Raw genomic sequence first — 27,617 nt, 5'->3', positions numbered from 1 at the left:
TATAATCCGCTGCTGAGTATCGTTTTCTTATTGAGTGTACCACTATATGGTGAACTCCGCAAGACACTTGTTTATATGGGGCATTTGAGATCCAAAACTATCCATTTTGTTTCGATAATATGTTTAACCCGTCGTTTGTTCAAGCAAAAACAGTGTGCAGCTTTGTTCAGCATGCTTTCAAAATAAGGGATGTGGCACTCTCTTCTATAAACCAAAAAATAACCAAATACAATTCAAAGATCTTTTTCGCGTTTATTTCAAGCGACAATTATGACGTATTCAAAACTTTGGTTTATATTTTGTTTAATGTATATACATGTACATATTACCATCCACTTTTTATGTATTTTTCATCTTCTTTTTCTATATTTTTCATCCACTTTTTAAGTATTTTTCATGCATAATGTATATAAATTTACATATGCTGTTTTATGTAATAAATGTCTTATCTTAACTTACTATATCCCCACCTCGTACCCCTTTGTCATCTGATCTAATGATAAATTATGTAACGGAAATAATTTATTAATACTGGACAGTGGAAACAAAGCGAACCGTGAGAATTCGTGTGTTATCGATTGATCAAATGAAGGTAAACATGCGTTGCCAGGTGCGTGAACACGTGACAAAACAAATATGGCAGCCATTTCTTCTCTCCGTTTATTTTATGTATGTAAATATATAACTGCCGTGATTGTAAATATTTCGGATTAAAAAACTAATGGAATGAATTTACAGCAATTTGAAATAGGTGGGTAAATTTGAAATTTTTAATGACCTCATTTTAAGAGAAAGTTCGTTTATAATCAACAATAATAGACCCTTAAATTATATAGTATACCTCCGATAGGTACATGTATGTCACATAGGTCTAATCTATAGTATAGATACAATATAGTAACAAAATACGAGATTTGTAGAATATAGGCCTACATGTAAATATTATATATATATATATAATCAGTTCATTTGAAGGATCAGCAACCTCGTGGGTTTTCTCCTGGTCCTCCGCTTTCCTCCCACTGCTAAAGACCCTACGTGCAAGGGAATTATGGAAATAAAATTGAACCATATGTTAGTCCCAAAATGACCAAGTTTGTGTCTAGTGGACGTTAAACCCCATTTCTCTCTCGCTCTCTCTCATTCGAAGGATTTTAAAAAAGGCGAATTTCAATGCCCAGTGATGCTTTTTTATTATGTTATATTGATTTGTTTTATTATGGCAACTGAAATTCAATAAGACAACAGATTGATGACAGTCAATTTAATTGAACAATTGAATTAGGCTACATTGTACTGTAATTGATAACCAATATATGGATATTATCTAATTGGGTGTAGGCCTGTATGTATGTATACAATAAAGTGGTGAATTTTTTACCTGGACATACATTTTTATTTATTTATGTATTTATCTACTGTAAACATATAAATAAAATGAAATGGGGTTTAATGTCCTAGTCTTCTGCTCCAACTGGGATAGAAGACATACATATGCCATGCAGTGTGCTATTAGGTCAATTTTGCCCAGGCAGAGGCACTACTGCCTACTCTTATATCGAATTCCAACTGCAAAGGGATCTTTTACATGCACACCAATGTATACATGGGACCTCGATTTTTTGTTCCATCCAAATGACTAGACAGCTGTCCTTGTCAGGCCTTCCGTCCTGCACCCCTAGCAGGGGAAAACCCAGTCAGAAAATCCTGATGAACTTTCTCGGCCAATGCAGGGATCGAACACGTGACCTCCAGGCTAGCGAGCCAGCATCTTACCCACTTAGCCACCTTGGCTCCCGTAACATAGAAGTACTTGTACTTTATCTACTTTAATATATATATATATATATATATATATATATATATATATATATATATATATATATATATATATTAGCACAACCGTAAAGCGGCACTATGTTGTTTCACCGAAAATTATGAAAAGATAAAAGGTATGCAGACAGTCAGTATTGTGATAGGGGTATGAAATAAAGCTTAGTAGCCTAGCCTACTGATTGCAATAAATTCTGACTGGGTACGAACATAATGTGGTTGAACTCAACTCAGTAAAATTGGTGATATTCAACATTTTTGGGTATGGATTTGGAAATTCTGTAATGAACATGGTATTGAATGATAGGCATGGTCATGGCTTAAGATTCAAATAAATATTATTAAAGTATTTATCGGGTGGTTATTTCCAATAAATGTATGGCAAATTTAGTATGTATATAATGGAAAGTATATATATAGACACCCAATCTAACTAGAAAAATGCTGGATTACCTGATAAACACCCATGGAGCAAGCACTGGGCAATAATGTCAGGCTATCACTAATTGGCAATCTGACAATCTGACGGTTGCCTGCCAGCTTATTATGTGCTGGCTGGACTGAGTACAAACTACTTAGCTATGGTTATTATAAACTTACCAGTGTGTTTGAAATTACCTCCGGTTAAAAAAATCCATTGTACAACTAAATATCCCAGTGAATAAAAAAGTTCTCTTTTGTAAAATTGAACTCATCACAAACTAATTAACACAATTAATTTCCGAAAATCACGGTTTTGTTTTGAAATTCACAGGGCAATGTATCCACACGAGTGTACGCTCAGTTATTAACTATATATTAATCACAAGTACAACTCCATTTTGAAATCCACGGAGAATGAAATTTTCTGATCACATTTCGTAGATCGCAATTATGCCTCAGCCAATCAACGCTTTGAATTCTATTACCGTAAAAGGTACCATGCCATATGAGTTATTGTATGCTACACAGATGCAGTGAAAATGGTTAAATTTAGCGCGAAACTTGCACAAGTTTTTCTCACGGTCTGCATAATTAACACATAAGATCTAATAATACTCTGCAATCTGCGATGCCTCTTTTGATGAGTGATTTTTTGTTTTAAATACATTTTTATAAAGACGATAAAAGATTTTTAGACATCCCAAACTTTTCTTATCAGGAATGTTTCGATTTCTGTATCTGTCGAATAAACAAAAAAAAAGTAATTTAATCAGGAAATTTATTGACATGAACAGTTGGAACGTGAATTAAATATGGAAATTATTGAGAAGCGGTGGCCTTTTTTCATAGTTTTTGTGCTAATCATAAAACTTTGGAAATTGACTAATAACCACAGAGCATTGGGATTAGACCCCGCGTTATGAAATATGATCAATTAAAATTATGAAATAAAGTGTATTTATTTGTAAATGTTAGCCACAAAGTTGCCTATGATTGACAGGGATGTAGGGCCTAATATAATTTATTAAAATATATAAAATATACAGGGTATACACAATTATGGGGTGATGATGATGTGAAAAGCAATATTATATACTAAAACAGCAAAAACTAGCGGGTGCCAGGCAGGAAACGCTCACATTTTGCAAGAGATAGATAGAGAACAAGCTAAAAACAAACGTGATTTTTTGTACAATCAGGGCCAATAATCCAGAAAGTTATGGCCTGAAATGTGCAAATATCAAAAGGGACAGAGATATTTGGGATTTAAAGATATGATTTAAGTTTCATCAAAATCGGACAAAAATTGTGACCTCTGGAGGGTCCACAACCTTCATATTACACACTTCTACACAATTTGCGTACAAAGAGCGGCCATTTTGTCGGGCCGTTTCATTTTGATTTTCCCAAAATAGAATTCAACCTTCATGATGGTGGAATCGTGATGTATTTAAACAGTTTTTAAAATCGGAAAAAAATTGTGACCTCTATAGAATCTGCAAGGTAAAAATGTGATTTTTCGAACAATCAGGGGCCATAATCCAGGAAGTTAAGTTAAGGAACCAAAAACCTTGATTTACCAGATGTTTTCACTATTTGCGAACAAGGGGCGGCCATTTCGTCTGGCAGTTTTGGCCTGATTTTCACGAAATTCGAACTCAACAAAAATTACGGTGTGACAGTGATATATTCGGACTTTTTTTACATGCCCACATTTTCATGTGGACGTATATTGTCGTCGCCCCTGTTTGTCCGTCTGGACGTCCGTCCGTCCGCAATTTGTTTGTGGACACTCTACAGGTCACAATTTTTATCCGATTTCAACGAAACTTCAAATATAGCTTTATCTCCGTAAGATCTCGGTTCCTTTCGATATTGGCATGTATCGGACCATAACTTCATGGATTATGGCTCCTGATTGTACAAAAAATCGCGTTTTTAGCTTGTGGACACTCTAGAGGTCACAATTTTGATCCGATTTTGATGAAACTTGAATTGCATGATTATAACCCAAAGATCTTGGTTCCTTTCGATATTTGCGCATATCGGATCGTAACTTCCTGAATTATGGCCCCTGATTGTGCGAAATACATGAATTTTTGTTTGAATGACGATTGTTATATTTATATAATATTTGATTTTGTTGAAACTTGAAATGTAAGTTTATAATCCAAAGATCTTGGTTCCTTTCCATATTCGGGCATATCGGACCGTAACTTCCCGAATTATGGCCCCAGATTGTACGAAAAATCGCGTTTTTAGCTTGTGGACCCAATAGAGGTCATAATTTTTATCCGATTTAAAAAAACGTATTATTATATCACTGTTGCACCCTAAGCACGGCTGAATTCGAAATTCGTGAAAATCGGCCCAAAACTGACAGACAAAATGGCCGCCTTTCGTTCTCAAATAGCATAAAAATATGGTATATCAAGGTTGTGGACCCTATAGAGGTCACAATTTTTATCCGTTTTGTTGAAACTTGAAATGTAAGTTTATAACCCAAAGATCTTGGTTCCTTTCAATATTCGCGTATATCAGACCGTAACTTCCTGAATTATGGACCCTGATTTTTGAAAAATCACGTTTTTAGATTGTGGACCCTATAGAGGTCATAATATTTATCTGATTTAAAAAAACTTATTACTATATCACTGTTACACCCTAAGGATGTCTGGGTTCAAATTTCGTGAAAATCGGTCCAAAACTGACAGACAAAATGGCCGCCCTTCGTTCTCAAATAGCGTAAAAATATGTACCCTATAGAGGTCATAATTTTTATCCGATTTACAAAACATTGTAGTGTATCACCGTTACACCCTAAGGACGGCTGAATTGGAATTTTGTGAAAATCGGCCCAAAACTGACTGGAAAAATGGCTGCCCCTCGTTCTGCAATAGCGTAAAAATAGTTGTGAACCCAATAGAGGTCACAATTTTTATCCGATTTTGTTGAAACTTGAAATGTAAGTTTATAACCCAAAGATGTCATTTTTTTTCGATATTTGCACATATCGAATTATAATTTCCTGAATTATGGCCCTTGATTGTAGGAAAAATCACTTTCTTTTTAGCTTGTTCTCTATCCATCTCTCGAAAATGTGGGCGTATCCTGCCTGGCAGCCGCTGGTTTTAAATCGAAAATAATTGTGACGTCTAGAGGGACCACAAGCTAAAAACGCGATTTCGCGTACAATCAGAGGCCATAATTCAGGAAGTTACGATCAGATTTGCGTGAATATTGTAAAGAACGAGATCTTTGGGTTATAAACTTGCGTTTTGAGATTCATCAAAATTGGATCAAAATTGGAAGAAAATTGTGTCCTCTAGAGAGTCCACAACTTTGATTTACCAGATGTTTACACTTTTAGCGTACGAGGGGTGGCCATTTTGCCCAGCAGTTTTGGTCTGATTTTCATGAAATTCGAACTCAACCATCCTTTGCATGTAACGGTGATATATTCAAACATTTTTTTTAAATCAGATAAAAATTGTGACCTCTAGGGAGTCCACAATCTAAAAACAACCAATCAATCGTCGCGAGGTATGCAATGACTTTGTAACCGAAATCCCACTCTGAATTCCAACCATGCAATCAGACTGTTGCAGCTGCATTCACAAATAATAATTGATGCCCGAAAAATGTCGCACAAAGTAGAGTGGCCCCAGACAAAATGTTTTAATCCATAGTCAACTCAGTAGAAATTTGTGGTATTCAATTAAAAGAAAAGTAAAATTAGTGTTTTATTAGGGCGCGATGACAGTTAGGGAAGCAAAACTAGAAATGCCCGAAAAAAATTCAGGTTTACAGACAGAGGCGAAGAAGCGGAGCTGTCCTTGTATGGGGACTCCCAAAGAAAATTTTTGAATATTTGGCGTCCGCAAACGCGTTTTACTGCAATTCCAGCCCTTAAAATTAGTGTTTTATTAGATTTTGGGCTCTTTATTTTGCCAAGTAGATGACATAAAATTTTTTGTCCCTTTACCCGTCTGCCCGAAAAGTCAGCTTGCCCTAAAGTTAGGGGGGCAGCTGCCCCCCTTGCCCCCTGGCTCGTACGCCTATGTCCAGAGGGTCCACAACCCTGATACACAATATTGTGACACTATTTGCGAATGAAGGGGGGGGGGGCATTTTGTCATTCAGTTTCGGTCCAATTTTTACGAAATTCGAACTCAACTATCCTTAGGGTGTAACGGTGATATATTCAGTCGTTTTTTTTAATTATGACCTCTATGTGGTCAACAAGCTAAAAACGCGATTTTTCGTACAATCAGGGGCAATAATTCAGGAAGTTATGGTCTGATATATGCGAATATCAAAAGAAACTGAGATCTGTGGGTTATAAAGATGCATTTCAAGTTTCATCAAAATCAGAGGGCCCCCAACCCAGATACACAATATTTTGACACTATTTGCAAACGAGGGTCGGCCATTTTGTTTGTCAGTTTCGGTTTGATTTTTACGAAATTCAAACTCAACCATCCTTAGGGTGTATCGGTGATATAATGTAACGTTTTTTTAAATTGGATAAAAATTGTGAACTCTCTGGGGTCCACAAGCTAACAACGCGATTTTTCGTACAATCAGGGGCCATAATTCAGGAAGTTATGGTCCGATATGCGTGAATTTCGAAAGAAACCAAGATCCGTGGGTTATAAACATACATTTCAAGTTTAAACCAAATCGGATAAAAATTGTGACCTCTACAGTGTTCACAAGCTAAAAACGTGATTTTTTGTACAATCAAGGGCCATAATCCATGAAGTTACAGTCCGATTAATGCCAATTTCATTGAAATTAGATAAAAATTGTGACCTGTAGAGTGTTCACAAACAACTGTGGACAGACGGATGGACAGGGCCGACGACAATATACGTCCACATAAAAATGTGGGCATATAAAAACGTCAGTACGATTTCAAATCACTTTAATAAATCATTCTAGAAAACGGCTTACTAAATGGATCAAGGCAATTTTTTGTGAACAGTATGTTGACACATTAGTGATTAATTCATCACAATTCCAAGACATTCCGAGAAGGTTTAAAGTCTGTACACAATCTATACATCAGTATCCGGTGTGTCCACCACGAGTATCAATAACAGCAGCGCAGCGTCTGTACATGGAGAGGACCACACTCGCAGAAAAGCCCAAAGATGTTCAATCGGGTTTAAGTCATGACTAAAGGCTGGCCAGTGCACAATGTTGACACCGTTCTGCTGTAGAAAGACCTGAGAAATCCTGGCGGTATGAGCACAAGCTTTGTCATGCTGGAAAACGTTGTTTCGATGACGTGTGAAATGTGTTATGATGTGGGGTCTGAGAGCTTGATCGATGTAGCGCACTGCTGTGATGCCGCCTCCTCTCCCTGGACCAAGATTTTGGAACACCACAGGACCCACTCTCTGGTTCAGGCCGATTCCACCCAAAACCATTATGCTTGGACCTCCCCATCAGTCTCGTTCCATGAAATATAGGTTTATCTCCAAAAGATCTCGGTTGCTGTTGATATTGGCATGTATTGGATCAAAACTTCATGGATTATGGCCCTTGATTGTAAAAAAAATCACAATTTTAGCTTGTGGACACTCTAGAGGTCACAATTTTCATCTGATTTTGATGAAACATGCATGTTTATAACCCAAAGATATTGGTTCCTTTCGATATTTGCGCATATCAGATCATAACTTCCTGAATTATGGCCCCTCATTGTACGAAAAATCACGTTATTAGCTTGTGGTGCCCTCTAGAGGTCACAATTATTATCGGATTAAAAATTAACAAAAAAAAACGTTTGAATATATTACTGCTACATCGTAATGATGGTTGATTTTGAATTTTGTGAAAATCGGAACAAAACTGCCGGACAAAATGCTAATAATGTAAAAATATGGTATATCAAGGTTGTGGATCCTCTAGAGGTCACAATTTTAATCCGATTTTGATGAAACTTGAAATGCATGTTTATAACCCAAAGATCTTGGTTGCTTTCGATATTCAGGCATATTGGATCATAACTTCCTGAATTATGTCCCCTGATTGTACGAAAAATCGAGTTTTTAGCTTGTGCTCCCTCTAGAGGTCACAATTATTATCTGATTTACAAAAACGTTCGAATATATCACCGTTACACCGTAATGTTGGTTGAGTTTGGATAGTGTAAACATTTGGTATATCAAGGTTGTGGGACCCTCTAGTGGGCACAATTTTGATCCGATTTTGATAAAACTTGAAATACATGTTTATAACCCAAAGATCTTGGTTGATTTCGATATTTGCCCATTTCGATTTGTAACTTCATGGATTATGGCCCCTGATTGTTCCAAAAATCTCATTTTTAGCTTGAAGATTCGCTAGAGGTCGCAATTTTTTTCCAATTTAAAAAAACGTTTAAATATATCACCATTCCACCATAATGAAGGTTGAATTTGAATTTCGGGGAAATTGAAATGAAACTGCTCAACAAAATGGCCGCTCTTTGTATGCAAATTGTGTAAAAGTATGTAATACGAAGGTTGTGGACCCTCTAGAGGTCACAATTTTTATCCGATTTTGATGAAACTTGAAATGTATGTTCATAACCAAAGACCTTGGTTCCTTTCGATATTCGCGCATATCGGCCATATCTTCCTGGATTATGGCCCCTGATTGTACAATAAATCACATTATTTTTTTTAGCTCATTCTCTGTCCATCTCTTGAAAAATCTGGGCGTATCTTGCATGGCAACCGCTTGTTAATCTAATATATATCTTTTGCATATATTTTACAGTGTATATAAGAATCCATGTTATGTACTATAATTGAACATAAGTAGTGTTGAGTGGACATATATAGAATATTAGCAATGACCATGAGACAAAGCACCTCACTTTCTTCACTATCATCATATGATAAAGGTAAGAAAGGTTGGGGGAGTTTGTAATATTCATGTATGCAATATTCAGATAAAAGTTATATATTACATCTACAGTTGCACTCCTGAATACGTAACCATCAATTGGAAAACATATCTAAACTACCACGAATTATATTAAAAAACATAATGTTTTGATAGTCCACATGAATGGATGATCTTTGGAGTTCCCAAGTAATACTTCAGTAATGCACATTTTACGAAATACACATTACACATTATCCTTAACACTCAGTAATAATTAACATGTTTTAATTTATTGTGAAGTATTAGGGAATTTGACTCTTATAATGGTCATTATCAAATATCATACTTCAGACAACCTAATTATTTTTGAATGAATATATCTTAATTATATACTGAGCGCCATGGAAAACGCATCACTTTTTCCTCAAATATTTTATTACTAGATGGTTTTGTATGTATAATATTATGCAATACTATGAACTATTGTTTCACACAATGCTCCCAAACGCAAAAAATATCGGCCCGTGTGCACAAAAAAAAAATTGCACGAGATGCACATGAAAAACCCAATATTCACGTGCACCATTGTGTGTGAGCCCTTTAAAAGCATGTTTTCAACTTAATGTGCAGTACATGAACTGTGAAACGTCAATCTGTCGTAATATGTTGTTGGACGTGTGAAGGAATCGAGCTAGAGATGCCGAGACTTACTGAAAATCAACGGAATGAAGCCATGGGAATGTCCAGGGCTGGCATGTCTATACGTGCTATTGCCAGACACTTCAATTGTCATGAGTCCACTATTGTAAGGTTGTTGGGACGTGTTCGAGTTACTGGATCAACACGTGACTGTCAACGTCCTGGTCCACAACGCGTTACAACCCAGGCTCAAGACCGCTACATCCGGGTCACTCATCTGCGTGACAGATTCCGCCCAGCGACTCGAACAGGTGCAGCACTTGTCGGAAGACAAGGACCAGTAAGTGCCAACACCGTAAGACGTCGTCTACGGTCTAAGAGAAGTAGGACTCTGGAGCTATCCTCAGGGATCATCACCGTCAGCGGCGTTTGATATGGGCTCAAGAGTCGCTTTCATTTTTATCACGCTGATGGCCGTCAACGTGTGTGGAGACGTCTTGGGGATCGTCTTGCAGACTGCTGCGTCTTCAAAACGAATCGATGGGGTGGGTGAAGTGTAATGGTGTGGTAGGCTTCACATTTCATCACAGGACCGCCCTACACATTTGCAGGGGTCGCGTTAATGCTGTAGCCTACCGTGATGATGTCTTGCAACCAATTGTTGTTCCGATGTTTCGAGCGCACCCACAACTTCAGCTCTTCCAACAGGATAATGCACGTCCGCATACCGCCTGTTTTAGTATGGACTACCTGGCTGCTAACAACATCAATGTCTTGGACTGGCCAGCCATGTCTCCGAACATGGCACCGATAGAACATGTCTGGGATGAGATTGGACACCGTCTGTATCGGAGACCACAGATGCACACCATTGCTGCTTTAGAAGCTGCTTTTGTCCAAGAATGGAACAATTTGCCCCAGGCCTTCTTTCAAACATTGGTAAATTCCATGCGACGTCACTGCACAGCGTGCGTAAGAACCTGTGGAGGACACACGCACTACTGACATCTGTGTCGTACTTTTGGTTTTGACCCCTCTTACTTTGTACCGTTGATTACAGATTAAACATCCATAAGTGTACAAATGTGTTGTTATTGATGTGTTCCCATTTGAATATTGTTCATAATAAGAAGCAAAATAAATAAGATATGTTTACAGGATCATTTTGTTATACGAAAAACTAAGTGATGCGTTTTCCTTGGCGCTCAGTATATTATTAATAGCCTATCAGAAAACAAACATTGTGTGTTATTATTTACTTGAATTTTGTTATACGCTCACAATTTCATGTGGCCGTATATTGTCGTCACCCCAGTCCGGACGTCTGTTTGTCTACAATTTGTTTGTGGACACTCTACAGGTCACAATTTTTATCCAATTTTGACGAAAAACCTGAAATATAGGTATATCTCCCGAAGATCTCGGTTCCTTTCGATATTAGCATGTATCAGACCATAACTTCATGGATTATGGCCCCTGATTGTACGAAAAATCACGTTTTTATCATGTGGACACTCTAGAGGTCACAATTTTGATGAATGCAAATAGTGTAAAAATATGGTATATCAAGGTTTAAATATATATGTTTTTATCATAAAGATCTTGGTTCCTTTTGATAATCACATATATCCGAACCTAACTTTCAGTATTATGGCTCCAGATTGGTTGAAAAATCGCATTTTTAGCTTGTGGATTCTCTAGAGGTCACAATTTTAAAAAATGTTTAGATATATCACCATTCCACCATAATGAAGGTTGAATTGGAATTTCGGGAAAATAAACATGAAACTGCCCGACAAAATGGCCGCTTTTTGTACGCAAATTGTGTATAAGTATGTATTACAAAGGTTATGGACCCTCTAGAGGTCACAATTTTAATCCGATTTTGATGAAACTTAAAACATATCTTTATATTCCCAAAATCTCAGTCCTTTTTGATATTTGCGCATTTCAGACCATAACTTTCTGGATTATGGCCCCTGATTGTACAAAAAATCCTTTTCGTTTTTAGCTTGTTCTCTATCCATGTCTTGCAAAATGTTGGCATATCCTGCCTGGCAGCCGCTAGTTTGAAAATTTTATTATTTTTGTTTTTCAAAAATAAGAACTTGATAATTTATTGTATGTTTTATTTAGATTATTCAGCACAGAGTCACTACACAAGAAATAATTTATTATCTGGACAGTGGCAATCTAAAGTTCCTGAAAGGAATGTCAACAGAGATGTACTGGTTTCAGAGGAGTACGTCAATGATCGACAAGACCGAGTTATAGGAAAAACTGATCGCAGTGCTGGACAGAAAAAGAAAAAGAAAAAGCACCTTATTACAGCTAATTTAAGTGGTACCAGATATGATGTGGGTAAGTATTTATAAAGCATTATAAAATATTGTTCCTCTCATTAGTCTCATTGTGTGTGTTGGGAGTTTGGGGGGAGGGGAGCAAAGCTAGCAACAGTAGTTGGTTAGTCCTTGGATAGACGGTTATTTGAAATCCCTAGTTCCATGAAGATGGAAATGTTATGTAATCAGTTAAAGAGTGTCAGAAATTTGTTTTTTTAAGCCCACTTTTTCATGTGGATGTATTATGTGGTTGCCCCTGTCTGTTCGGACGTCTGTTCACAATTTGTTTGTGGACATTCTACAGGTCACAATTTTTATCCGATTTTGACGAAACTTAAAATATATGTCTATCTCTCAAAGATCTCAGTTCCTTTCGATATTGGCATGTATCGGACCATAACTTCATGGATTATGGCCCCAGATAGTACAAAAATCACATTTTTAGCTTGTTGACACTCTAGAGGTCATAATTTTCACCCGATTTTGATGAAACTTGACATGGCCGCCCCGATTTGGTTTAAACTTGACATGTATGTTTATAACCCAAAGATCTTGGTTCCTTTCGATATTCGCGCATATCGGATCATAACTGCCTGAATTATGGACCCTGATTGTACGAAAAATCACGTTTTTAGCTTGTTGTCCCTCAAGGGTTTACAATTATGATCCAATTTCAAAAACTGTTTGAATATATCACCTTTACACTATACTTTTGGTTGAGTTCGAATTTCGTGACAATCGGACCAAAACTGCTGGACAAAATGGCCGCCCCTTGTACGCAAATAGTGTAAACTTCTGGTATATAAGGTTGTGAACCCTCTAGAGTTCACAATTTTGATCCGTTTTTCATGAAACTTAAAATGCATGTTTATATCCCAATGATCTTGGATCCTTTTGATATTCTTGCATATCGGATTGTAATTTCCTTAATTATGGCCCCTGATTTTACGAAAAAAGTCACGTTTTTAGCTTGTGATCCCTCTAGATTTATCCGATTTTATAAAACGTTCGAATATATCACCGTTACACCGTAATTTTGGTTGAGTTCGAATTTCGTGAAAATTGGACCGCTCCTCGTACGGAAATAGTGTAAACATCTGGTATATCAAGGTTGTGGACCCTCTAACGGTCACAATTTTGATCTGATTTTGATGAAACTTGAAATGCATGTTTATAACCCAAAGATCTTGGCTCCTGTCGATATTCGCGCATATCGGATCGTATCTTCCTGAATTATGGCCCTTCATTGTACAAAAAATCATGTTTTTAGCTTGTGGTCACAATTTTTATCTGAATATACCACTGTTACACGCTAAGATCTTGGTTCCTTTTGATATCCGAATGTAACTTCCTGGATTATGGCCCCTGATTATTCGAAAAATCACATTTTTATTTTGCGGATTCTCTGGAGATTGAATTCGAATTTCGGTAAAAAGGAAATAAAACTGCCCGATAAAATGGCCGCTTTTTGTGCGCAAATTGTGTAAAAGTATGTATAGGATGGTTGTGGACCCTGTAGAGGTCACAATTTTTATCCGATTTTGATGAAATTTAAAACATATTTTTTTATTCCAAAGATCTCAGTCCCTTTTGATATTTATGTATTTCCGACCATAACTTTCTGGATTATTGCCTATGATTGTACAAAACATCACATTTGTTTTTAGCTTGTTTTCTATCCATCTCTTGGAAATATGGGCGTATCCTGCCTGGAAGCTGCTGGTTGTAAAAAAATTAGAACCAGAACCCTAAATTTGTAACTATCAGAGTGACTGGGTGATAGCCAATTACAATAGCTAAGTACATGTATTGTTTGCTCCCATGAAGAATATACCAGTAAACTGAAATTATTGAACAATTGTGATCTGATATATCGTTGAAGCAAAACATATAAATTGTGAATCATGAACACATTTTGTTCCATAGTGCAAAGATTCTAAAGCCTTGTCCAACTATATGTTATGATGTCTTTTACAGTTCGTCAGATGGTGGAAAAAGTGGGGTTTTCTGTAACTAAAGATGATGACCTTGGAGCGTAAGATTTATTTTTATTAGATAAAATATAATACATTCTAACATAAAGGGCAATCAATCTCTAAATACGATAAAGACAAACCATTGTAATAGGATGTCTGTCTTAACATTCCAGTATATCTAATATCCCCATCAATATCAGCACACAATATTGGCGCAATATTTCATTCTAACATGAATATGGAAGCCTATACCAATAACTTTTATGAAGTTGCTATTATCATATATGCAATATTAGAAAGTTCATCACTACAGATGCAACTAGATCTTTAGTCAATTCATTTATAACTTCAAAGCTCGATAAATGTAACTCTCTACTAACAGGCTTTCCATCTAAACTCATAGATAAACTTCAAAACTTGGTAACACGATTAATTTCTGGAACAAAACGTTTGTTGAATATCACCCTCTACACTGGCTACCAATACCATACAGAATAGAATACAAATATTGTTTGTTGTGTTTAAATGCCTGAATACTTTGGTCCCGCCCTATCTCTCTGAGCTTCTTGTATACTATAAACCCAGAATTATGGTCGATTTTCAATTTTCGTGCGTGTTAAAGATTTACATCACTTCCGGTCTGCTCACAACTTATAAGTACTATCATTTAACAGCTTTAATGGGAAAAGAAATCAATATTCAGAACTCTATCTCTTACAGTTTTGCAAAAGAGGCTAAAACCATTTCAAATTTACTAACGCTACCAAAGCCTATAGCGTTCTTAACAAGGCATTTTACTTTTAAGTAGTCTCAGCCGAACACTTTATTTTCACTGGTATTAAGTGATGACATCATGTAGACAAAATATCTGTCACATTAATTGGAGGATAAAATGTTAAAGATACATTATGGGAGATTAGATAAAGAGCTGGCAGTTCTCACTATAATAGTTAAAAACTAGATAATGTAAAGGGAATTTGCTGAAAATTTCAGTCAAATTGATCCACTCTGAATCGAGAATTTAGCGTTTGAATTTTAGGCCTAGCCTCTATCATCATTACTAAAGTCGATACGATAAAAAAACATAGTCTAGTTTATACATTTTTATACTCCCACATTTTCGGACCGAAACTGACGGACAAAATGGCCGCCCCGATTTGGTTTAAACTTGACATGTTTGTTTATAACCCACAGTTCTCGGTTCCTTTCGATATTCGCACATATCGGACCACAACATCCTGAATTATGGCCCCTGATTGTACGAAAAATCTTGTTTTTAAGCTTGTGGACCCCGTAGAGGTCACAATTTTTATCCGATTTAAAAAACCGTTACAATATATCACCATTACAACCTAAATATTGTGTATCAGGGTTGTGGACCCTCTGGAGGTCACAATTTTCATCTGATTTTGATGAAACTTGAAATGCATGTTTATAACCCACAGATCTCAGTTCCTAACGATATTCGCGCATATCGGACCATAACTTCCTGAATTATGACCCCTGATTGTACGAAAAATCACGTTTTTAGCTTGTGGACCCCATAGAGGTCACAATTTTTATCCGATTTACAAAACCGTTTGGATAAATCACCGTTACACTCTAATGATGGTTAACTTCGAATTTCTTAAAAACCGGTCCGAAACTGATGGACAAAAAGGTTGCCCCTCGTTCGCAAATAGTGTCAAAATATTGTGTATCAGGGTTGGGTATCCTCTGGAGGTCACATTTTTCATCGGATTTTGATGAAATTTTAAATGCATGTTTATAACCCAAATATCTTGGTTCCTTTTATTTTCGTGCATATCGATTTGTAACTTCCTGAATTATGGCCCCTGATTGTACGTTGTGGACCCCAGAGAGGTCCCAAATTTTATCCGATTTACAAAACCGTTTGAATATATCACCGTTACACACTAACAATGGGTACAATTTGAATTTCGTAAAAATCAGACCGAAACTAATGGACAAAATAGCCGCCCCTCGTTCGCAAATAGTGTCAAAATATTGTGTATCAGGGTTGTGGATCCTCTGGAGGTCTCATTTTTCATTGGATTTTGATGAAATTTGAAATGCATGTTTATAACCCAAATATCTTGGTTCCTTTCTATTTTCGTGCATATCGACTCGTAACTTCCTGATTTTTGGCCCCTGAATGTACGAAAAATCACGTTTTTAGATTGTGGTCCCTCTAGAAGCCACAATTTTTATCTGATTTACAAAAAAATGTAACTATATCACCGTTACACCATAATAATTTCGTGAAAATTGGACCGAAACTGACAGACAAAATAGCCACTCATCGAACGCAAATAGTGTAAAAGTATGTCATATCAAGGTTGTGAACCCTCCAGAAGTCACAGTTTTGATCCGATTTTGATGAAATTTTAAATTTATGTATATATCACAAAGATCTCTGTACCCTTCTATATTTGAACGTAACTTCCTGGATTATGGCCCCTGATTGTTCGAAAAATCGTGTTTTTAGCTTGTGGACCCTAGATTTTAGATTCATATTTAAAAACTGTTTAAATATATCACCGTTACTCTTCAATGAAGGTTGAGTTTGAATTTCATACAAATCCAACCGAAACTGCCGGACAAAATGGCCGCTCCTTGTACGTAAATAGTCTAAAAGTATATAATACCTTGAGGTTGTTGACCCTCTAGAATTTTTATTCGATTTTGATAAAACGTGAAATGTATGTTTATATCACAAAGATCTTGGATCATCTATAATCACGATTATTGGAACGTAACTTCCTGGATTATGGCCCCTAATTGTTCGAAAAAACAATGTTTCTAGAAGTCACAATTTGTATTCAGTTTTATAAACAATTTAAATAGATCACTGCGTTACACCTCAGTGAAGGTTGAGTTCAAATTTCGTCAAAATCTGACAAAAACTGACAAACAAAATGGCCGCTCCTTGTACGCAAATAGTCTAAAAGTATGTAATACCAAGGTTGTGGGCCCTCTAGAAGTCACAATCTTATTAGATTTTGATAGAACTTGAAATGTATGTTTATATCACAAAGATCTTGGTTCCTCTTGATAATCACGCATATCGGAAGGTAACTTCCTGGATTATAGCCACTGATTGTACAAAAAATCGCTTTTATTTTTAGCTTGTTCTCTATCCACCTCTTGCTGGTTCTATACCATTTACTTTTAAGTAGTTTCAGCGGAGCACTTTATTTTCACTGTTATTAAGTGATTTCAGGTAGACAAAAGACCTGTCACATTAATTCAGGGACAAACTGTTATTTACTAAAATGACTTATTTTCACTCTAGAAGCACCAATCCCATATTTTGGTTACCAGTAAATCACTCATAGTTCAAATATTGCCACTTTGAAAAAAAAAAAGCTCTATATACATTCTCTATCCGTAGGCATTATGTACCGATTTTGACCATTTCTGACTTGTGTCGATGTTCAGTGCCTTTTTTTTTCAACTCTTGATATTTCGAACAATGGTTCCATACACAAGAATACCAATTGGACTCTCTATAGAAGAAGTTTTTAAAAAATATTAGATTGACTTTTTGAGAAAAAGCTGTCTAAACATGCTTGAAACGCAGGGTACTATTTTATCTTAGAATTTAAACACGAACACAATGTTTATTGAAGGAATAATTGGGTCACGCTTCCTACAACATTAAAAATACACACCATCTACTGAGAACTTATATTTGTTGCATGATTAATTAGTAAAGTATGGCAGTCCTTGAAATTAGGTTTTTTCGAGGCACCAAAAATCTGAAAATGAGGTAGCTAAAATGAACTCCATGGCACTACATCATTTTGTAATTGTCCATTATAGAATGTGCACATTTCTTTATTCATAATCCAGGCATTTTAACTCAATTCCACATCATTCCGAGCAGTTGCTGCAATAGAAATGGCAACCACGGTTTATGTTCAGTTTAGACGTATATTATCACCAAAAAAAGTCTGAGTCCAAAATCTGTATCCAAATGAGTTAAATTGGCCAGAATCCAGTTTTGGCTGGAAAATGCCATTTTTTTTCCAATTATCATTATATGATCGAGTTTTGTTTCAAAATATATCTTTTTGGGGTAGCTGTCTCGATTTCCATAAGTGATAGAGCTGAGTCAATATTAGGGAATAATTCAAAATGGTGGTTAGTATTGACACTAGAATTTTACAAAATATTTTTGAGGTAGCTGATTCCATTATCATGCGCATTGTCTTATTTTGGTGAATATTGGTTTCCCTGGGTCAATATAGGAGGAAATCCCATTAGAGATTAGGGATTAAATAAGATACTCAAGCTCTAGCTAATACGATGGCATTCATCAAGTATCAACTAAATATCATTTGTTCACAACTTGAATAACATTTTAAAGATATTTAAACAGATTTGGTGACTTGTCAGCAAAATGGCTGTGTAAGGGCCGATACTAATTTCTATCGATAGGCCACTTATCAGCTAATTAACAACTGTGAAACCGATAATCGGAACATCACTACTTCATATATAACTTATTTCATTCAAGATACTTCCCAGAAAATGACAATGAATAATTAAAACTGTAGAAAGTTACAATTATAGTATTAAATTACTGTTTTTATTTGTAAATATTTTAAAGCTACCTCATCTGGAATGATAGTTTTGTTTCTATGGATCGTATATCTGAGTTAAAATCATATCAACGTATGAACCATTTTCCTGGGATGGGTGAAATCACAAGAAAGGATGCTTTAGCCAGAAACCTTTTAAGGTAAGATTAATTTTATGATGAACATTTGAAGAGACAATTATTACAGTAACATAACATTTGCATAAATTATTTTACACAATAGTTTGACTTGGGCTTTTTTGTTCTTTAAAATTGTTCTGACAATATTATCGTCCGAGCACAGATTTCTAGATTTGTTTTGAAATTACAGGCTTTAGATTATGAGCTTCCCACTACATAGATGAAATTTTTAACTGCCAGTATTAGAAAGATTACTTTATTTTTTAAATGCTTTATATTTATTTATAGGTTACAAAAAGCTTTTCCTGATGATTATAATTTTATTCCAAAAACCTGGATCTTGCCTACTGATCATAGTCTTCTACTTGGATATGCTCGAGATTTAAAAGCCAAGAAAAAGCAACGCACTTTTATTGCCAAACCGTCTAATGGTGCTCAAGGTCATGGGTAATATGATTCAGACTGTTTATTTTCTGCCAAAAGCTACAAGTCGGCCAGTTGTTCACTTTTGATTTTGAATGATGTAGAGATACTTAGCAGTGTCCTGCCACCAATCCATTTCAAATACTCTACTGGTCTTATATTGAACCAGGAACTGTTTGTATACATTTCATAATCTTCTTGTTAAAAAAACCCTCTACACCTCCGCCGATTTCAGTGCATTCAATATGAAACTTCAAATATTTATATGACATCACAATTCCATGATGGCTGTGATGATGCTGTGCTCGGTATCTGGTTCATATAGTATGTTCATGCTTGTGCTAACCTTAGGGAGGGGCCCATCAATATTTAGACACGTCCATCAATTGTATACAAATTTATTGCCCCTTACTCTGAAAATTTGTGACCCTCCCTTCAAAAAGCTGCAGTTGGCCATATAAACATTTTATATGAAATCTGTTGTAATTTATATTTCAGAATCGCCTTGTATAAAAATGCTGAAAAAATTCCCCAGACTGAACATTTTATCGTACAGGAATATATTGATAAACCACTATTATTAGATGGTTATAAGTTTGATCTTCGTGTGTATGTATTAGTGACATCTTGCGATCCATTACGTATATTTTTATTAAATGATGGTTTAGTGAGACTTTGTACAGAGAAATATGTTCCACCCTCTGATGGCAATGTGGTATGTATTTTTCTTATTTGGTGTTTCCCCAGACCTTTCAGGTTTATTTTGAAGGGGTAGAATGTATGATTTTGCAATCTATGGTGAATTTTGTATTTTTAATTTCACAAGATTTAACTAATCCATCATGAGATCGGTTCATATTATATTGTTTACAAAATTTTACTTCATTGTATTTCTGCATTCTTGAGATTATGGTATTTCTAATCCTCCAACAGATCCTGTGAAATTTATCATGAGGAACACAAAAATCATGCTGTAGTTACTCTCTGTAAAGGTTTGTCTAAAGTTAATTTAGACAAACTCTTGTTGAGCTGGTTGTTTACTTGCATTTTAATGAAATCCATGATAGAATTAGAGGAATTGGATATAAATAGAATGAAATGTTGATAAACTGAATTTCCTATTATTGTGATACATATTATGGAGAATCCGTATCGCAATACATAGATAATATGCTTTTTATATTCTGTTTAATATTTATAAAATTGCATTGTTTATTATACCGAAAATTATATAGTACAAAAAAAGATAACATTGTTGTTCTATTGTTTTTCTTACAGGGTCGCTTGTTCATGCATTTAACTAATTATTCAGTCAATAAACATAGTGATTCTTATGAGAAGAGTATGGGTGTAGATACTGGCAGTAAACGATCCATAAAATACCTCAATGATCATTTACGTAAAAACGACTATGATGTCACATTACTATGGAAGAATATATCAGAGATGATAGTTAAAACAATGTTAGTAGCTGAACCACATATTTTACATGCATATAGAATGTGTCGACCTGGACAATCACCTGCTAGTGATAGTGTTTGTTTTGAAGTTCTTGGATTTGATTTTATGATTGATAGAAAATGTCGTCCATGGCTTATTGAGGTAAGATTTATCATATTTTTCTAATAAAAAATTAATTAAATTACATTTGAAATATAATTATTACACATACTTAGTTTTTCCATAACAACAAAAATCTTGATTATGGAATAACCATCCTTTTTTGCATAATATTTGGAGAAATAGTCGTTGTTAAAGTTATAATATTTTCAGATCAATCGTTCACCTAGCTTTGGAACAGATGAGAAGATAGATTATGATATTAAATCATCTTTAATAGAAGATACACTCCATCTTCTTAATATAAAGTAAGTTGTTATTTCCCAGACATGATAAATGCTGTCCAAACCATCCTTTTTTTGAAACACATTTTCAAATATTTGACACCCATCTGACTAATTTGAGAAAATTAGTGAAAAAAGAACAAATGAAACATTGTTGTAATATCATTGATATTTAATTTTATCATTCCATCTTGGTTATTACAAAATAACTCCCTGTTTTTACCCCTCCCCCAAATTGCATGGTATTTTGGAAAGATACTCATGGTATATGCATTTCTAGACACACCTGATACCATTTCTCAATTCAGAAGTTCACATAACAAACCAAAATTGTAAATTTACAAACTTTCTGACCTCTCAAATTATCTAAAATCATTTCCATTAATGTACCAATATTGAGATTTCTTGTAAGCACACAGTCGATTGATATTGAAAATTACTTTTGTTAAAGCCCAACCTAAATTTTTATTTTCTGTTAGAGTCAGTGATAAGAGAAGAAATTTAGCCAATATGAAAGCAGAGGCACAGAAACGATTATTTCGAACAACTAAAAAGGGTGATACTGCAGACATGACAGAACTTGAAAAAAGACGTCATAATATTGCCAAGCGAAAAGAAGAATTGGTAAGTACATTTATATTTCTTTATAGTGCATTACTGTTAATTTTCATTCAGGAAAATAACGTGGACAATTACCAATAAAATATTCAGTATTAAATTACTGTGTTTTGCAACAATCTGTAAATCAGTTATAGTATAAAAAAAGACATCAATACAGTCTCAAAAGTAGTGATGTGTTTCAAGAGGTCATTTACACCTTAGGCCTACTGTCTAATTGAAGTACAGTACAAATCATATGGGCATGGATGATTGAAAATAGTCTTACTATTTGTGTATGTAAATAAAATTACATATATTTATTTGTGATGCTCATTTTATTACTTTCATTGGTTACTTTTAATTACTTTATTGACCTTTTTTTGTGTTTTCATGCCTACAATTTGACTTTAAAATCTGGGGTGGGCATTGTTTCCTGAACAGATCTAAAAACTATACACAACTACTGAGTACTGAAGTGGTGCCTTTTGCTACTAAGAAATATTAAACATTTTTATTGTTTTTGTTTCTATGGATACTGTAGTCTCAGTCTTGGGGTGGGCTTCTTTTCCTTAGCTGATCTCAGAAACTATTCAATATTTTGGAAAACATTTTACACACATGTACATTTGTTTATCTGTGTGTCCATTCATCCATCTGTCCACTTTTATTTCCACTGCAGAACTATTCCTTATCTTTTCATGACACTTATTTAATAAATACCATATACATTTAATGTATCCCTTTTAAAACAATTGCTGACACTCTATCCTTTCAACTAACACTGTGTAACAAAACCATTGGACTAATAAAAATGTTTGAATTTTTGGGAGATTAAAGCTGTTTGATAAATAATAATAGTGTATGAAATGAGAGTTAAAACTCTTAGCTCATGGTGTATTTTATGTACATATTGTAGAAAGAACAGCTGAATAGAGTAAGAAAGGCAACAGCAAGAGAAGATTATGAGAACAGAAACCTTGGTCGCTTTCGTAGAATATTTCCCAGTGATGATAAAATACGTCAAGAGAAATATTGCAATTTATTGATGACGGCATTCTCTGTTATTTTGTCTGGTCGTGGTGCAGCCATGCAGAAAGAAATTCTGCAAACATATAATAACAGATTACAAGTAAGATTAAATATAGTAATAATTAAATATTCCTCTCTCTGTACAAATGATACTGAAACAAGCACATGTACTGAAACCTGAAATGGTGGCAGTCCAATAGATAATTTCCCCTCTTACTGTATGCCTGGTTCAGGGCTCACACTTCCGGTTGCCAAAGTCGCAATTAACGATTCTTTTTGAGAACTGGCGAAAAAAATATCTTAAAATTCAAATCGTATTTATCCTGGATTAACCATACGATTTGAATTTTAAGATATTTTTAATCCAGGATAAATACAATACATGTATATTAGCTAAAAGTTCTCTTATTTCCTCACATTAGTCAAGAATGTAATAATATGATTTATATGTGACAGGAAGAAGATATAACAGATCAGATAGAACAATGTGAAGTAGATGAAAAAGAAGGACGTATATTTACTAGTCAAGGTAGACCACCACGCATACCAAAGGTTTGTTAAAAATAGCAATTAAGTTTTAAAGTGAAACAGCACATTGTAGGATTATTTTGTGTATGTAGATCATCAAAAGTTATCGGTAAACAAAGTAAGTTTGGCTCAACAAAGGGGGCCAAGGACATCATTATTATTACTAATCCCATGTTGTTATTATTTCAGCCTTTAACTAGTATGCCAGACAATCTACCTGTTACAGCTGAACAACGCGAAGATGATGATGACAGTGACGATCAGACAGAATCTTTCAGCAAACGAATTTTAACAGGTGGATCAAGGTCAAGACCACAGTCTGTTCACCAACGAAGTAATTCAGAATCACCGCCGTCAAACAAATCTGGCGGTGCTACAGGACGACCAGCCAGTAATACCTCACTTCAGAGAACAAAATCACTAACACGGATTCCTGCTGCTAATAAAACTGCTTCATCACAAAGAACAGGCGTAGTAAGTCATTTTACATTTACTATATGTAGACAAGCATTGACATTTTACTAGTGCATCTATAGTTCATCTTCTTATCAATGTTTTAGTACAATAAAACTCTTAATAAACTACTAATTTATATGTTTCAAAGAGAATTTGTGCAGCATTATCAAACTAGCATTTAGTAACTAGGGCTATGACGATATATCGATACACCAATATGTATCGATACGTTATGGCAATATTTATATAGATAAGTAATATAGCCATATCGTTGAAAAACTTCTTGCTTGTCAGCTACAACAGCAGTCATACCTTAATGAGAATCGGCCATATGGTTTATAATCCGAGTAGCCTTGTAGGTTACAGCTTTGTCAGGGCTGGTCTACAGGGCCTTTCTTTCTATCCGCAGGGGTAAACTGGCTAGCCTATGTGTTTTAGCTTATGCAATTCAGACCTCACTTAGTCTTTTACTCATTAACCCCTTAACTGTGTAGTTTTTAAAACGTTAACTACCCCCTATTGCGTAATTAATTTGACGAAAAACGTCATTTTTTGGCCTATTTCTTCCTGAATACAAATTTTAGTGGTCTAATACCATATTAAAACTAACGGTAAATAGAGTTGTCTCCCTTCAATTAGATTTCCTCGACCAGACGTAATATAACGTCCTACACATGCTGCGATTGTGTTTGGAGAATAGGTTGGGGAAAATACCTCCAGGGCGTTATATTACGTCCTACACACGGTGAGTGGCAGTTGTCCAGGGCCTACGCAGTTATAGTCGTTCGGATTGGACGAAAAACCGAGGTCCCGTGTACACATTGGCGTGCACGTAAAAGATCCCTTGGCAGTTGGAATTCGATATAAGAGTAGGCCGTAGTGCCGCTGTCCGGGCAAAATTTCCCTCATAGCACACTGTTTGGCGTATGCCCGTCTTCATTAGCCCAGGTTAGGAGCAGAACAGTAGGACGTTAAACTCCATTTCATTTCATTTCATTTCCTACGCAGTTAACTGGTTAATTAAAAACTTTCTTTTCTTTCTATACTTTATTGAGGAAAGTCTACTAAATCTGAACTGATTGCCTGAAAAGACAATAACAACAATAATAAATATGTATACAAATAAACTAGTCGACAAAGAAATACATGTAAAAATAAAAATTATGCGATAATACTATTAAATTTGCTTGTGTGACAATCGGGGCTACTAATTGAAAATTTGGACAGGGAATGCCTTTAGACATGCTATGTAAGATAATCAAGGCTACGACTGTTGAGACTGACCGCTGTCGATGTGAATCTTTTCAAGACAATAATTAAAATTTTATGCAATGACAACAAACTTACGATACATGTTACATTAATTATTTATCTGTACTTTTACATATAGGTCCATGTATCCCTTCTTTCTCCCCTAATTTGACATAACAAAAAGCATCAGAAGTATACATGTAAGTTTCAGTGCACTACGTTTTCTTTCATTTCCGGGAAAAAATGATCACATGACCAATGACCGCAATCTATCGGGCGCACTGCTCACTTAAAGGGACACTGTCATGTAAATATTATTAAATACAAATTTAAGTATTTTGACCCTTACAAGCCATTTAGCACATTTAACGGTAATTTTGATAATCCGGTAAAAATAACCCAGTTTTAAATAGCGTTTACCTTTATGATTTTTTTTTATTTTATACACATTCTGACAAAGACTTAATTTTGAAAATATTGTTGATTTTATTGAAGGCGAAATCCTAATCATACAGAATTTTTATTTTAAAGCAATTTCAATTATGGTCGTCACGTGACAATTGTGTCGTTTGTCTATCATCGATAAATGAATGAAAGTTTTTGCAAGTTACGTGATGGACAAAAAACTACAAATTGTGTTATGAAGAAATGCCTTGGTGCCGTATCAGCTTATTTTGGCTACAGCATTTTCTGATACTGGCAATACTAGAAAAATGCTAATATTATTTTATATCATTGACTTATGAAACGCGAACGTTTCATGGTATAAACGTAGACAGTAAGCTGGTATGTGAATTAAATATGGAAAATTTCAAAAAGCGTACCTGACTTTATTTTTGTGGTAATAACATACATTAAAATACAACATTCTCCACAACAAATTTCCAAGAATTATTTTTGCTGATAAAGGGAATGGAAGCTTATAATTAACCCATTTCCTACTAAATATATATATACATGAAATAAATATTACCCTAACCGAGGGTATTAGGGTAATGTTGTCTATCACACCGACATCAATGTTAAATCTATCCAAATTGATTTCACCTATCACATGCACATGCATTACATTTTAGTAACCACGTGTTCACAAACTGGCATTCATTTTGTGCAATGCTGTCAAACGATTCGGACTGATGGGCACAAGTCAGTTTGTAGAAAATATGGATGAAAAAGAAAACTTAGAATCTGACAAGAATTATTTAAAGCTAGTCAAACTGCAGAATTTATGCAGAAAATATTTAACAAGGATTTAATGTACTCGGATATTTCGGATTGTGAGGAAGATACAAATGATACATGCTTTTCAATTTCGAGTGACAAGATGTCAGTGAATGTGCCAACAATGCCTATGCAAAATTCGGTGGGCTGTGGACTTTTTTAACGGTTGGTCAGTGTGGCGGAATAATAAACACGATAGTGAGCTAAAAATCTTGTGTCCGCTGGAAGATATGAGTATATAAGATCTTATTTTGTGGATATCTAGATTCGTCTTGGAAGTAAGCAAAATAAAATGATAAATATTACCCACCGAATTCCGTATTTAGTTATGGGAATAGTTTCACATTTACGGATTACAAATAAAACTGATGTGGATATACTGCACAATCCAGAATTTGAGTTTCAGACAAGTTCTTGATGGTCAGATGAAGAAACTAAGTAACAAGGGCCTGACAAAGCTCGTCGTCCGATTCGTTTGACAACATTGTACAATAAGTGAATAAAATGTTAACAGAAAGAATTTGTGTCCTTTTTCTTTGCAGAGTCTGTAAACCTGTTGTGGCGTCATCAGAGGGTGATATCTGACATCGTCCCTAGGGTCCATATCAGATATCACCCACTGATGATGTCACAACAGGTTGATACGTTTCATAACATGACTTGTACAAGGTGTGTAAATATATATATTCAGGGCTAGAAAGTCATCATTTTTTGCAAGAATCTAAGAGGATTCTCATATGGAATCTGCGCGAATCCTGCGAATCTTAATTAATAATACTGTCTAAAAAAACAAAATTGTGTTTTTTGTGTTAATCTAAAACACCAAAATACAACAACAATGATAAAAATAAAACAACCAGATGGAGTTTTTGGTAAACACTTAAATTGTGTCAAAAGTAATATCCAGAAAATGCCGTAGTCAAAATAAGCTGATACAGCACCATGGCATTTCTTCATAGCACAATTTGTAGTCTTTTGTCCATCACGTTTATAACTAGTCATGTAACTTGCAAAAGTTTTAATTCATTCGTCGATGATAGACAAACGGCACAATTGATCATGTGACAACCATAACTAAAGTTGCTATAAAATAAAATTATGTACGACTATGATATAGCCTTCAATAATATTTTTAAAATTAAGTCTCTGTCAGCATGTGTATAAAATAAAAAATCATAACGGTAAACGCTATTTAGAACTGGTTTATTGACCTAATTCCAACCGATATCACGCATCACTAGAATTCGGCATTCAAAATTCGGTTGGGAAAATATCCACTGTTTCTCTCTCTGTGTATTCGGTGTTCTATCAGGGGATTATATTCAATGATGATTTAAATTTACCTAACAACTGGTCAGTGAATCCATCAATGTATGATCCAGTTATTATTTTAATATCTATCGGTACCTGGAATTCACACGGACGGAGCGTGGAAGATGCGCGA

General features: G+C 35.1%; 1 protein-coding gene across 1 annotated transcript in view; it reads left to right on the top strand.

Moving 5' to 3' along the window:
• Nucleotides 1-642: 642 nt before the first annotated feature.
• LOC126819208 (tubulin polyglutamylase TTLL7) overlaps nt 643-27,617 on the top strand; it is a 34,620-nt gene continuing 7,645 nt past the window's right edge. Inside the window, exons 1-13 of the mRNA XM_050547115.2 lie at nt 643-751; nt 9,028-9,154; nt 11,914-12,138; nt 14,097-14,154; nt 18,711-18,842; nt 19,110-19,268; nt 19,743-19,959; nt 20,523-20,846; nt 21,018-21,112; nt 21,568-21,712; nt 22,605-22,817; nt 23,174-23,269; nt 23,435-23,719. Coding sequence (XP_050403072.1) covers nt 9,103-9,154; nt 11,914-12,138; nt 14,097-14,154; nt 18,711-18,842; nt 19,110-19,268; nt 19,743-19,959; nt 20,523-20,846; nt 21,018-21,112; nt 21,568-21,712; nt 22,605-22,817; nt 23,174-23,269; nt 23,435-23,719 — 2,001 coding nt within the window. The 5' untranslated portion in view covers nt 643-751; nt 9,028-9,102. The remainder of the gene's footprint in view (nt 752-9,027; nt 9,155-11,913; nt 12,139-14,096; nt 14,155-18,710; nt 18,843-19,109; nt 19,269-19,742; nt 19,960-20,522; nt 20,847-21,017; nt 21,113-21,567; nt 21,713-22,604; nt 22,818-23,173; nt 23,270-23,434; nt 23,720-27,617) is intronic.

The sequence above is a fragment of the Patella vulgata genome, chromosome 4, assembly GCF_932274485.2.
Source record: "Patella vulgata chromosome 4, xgPatVulg1.2, whole genome shotgun sequence".
NCBI lineage: Eukaryota > Metazoa > Mollusca > Gastropoda > Patellidae > Patella > Patella vulgata.
Note: the sequence above shows the minus strand (reverse complement) of the source record. Positions and strands in the feature narration are given on the sequence as shown.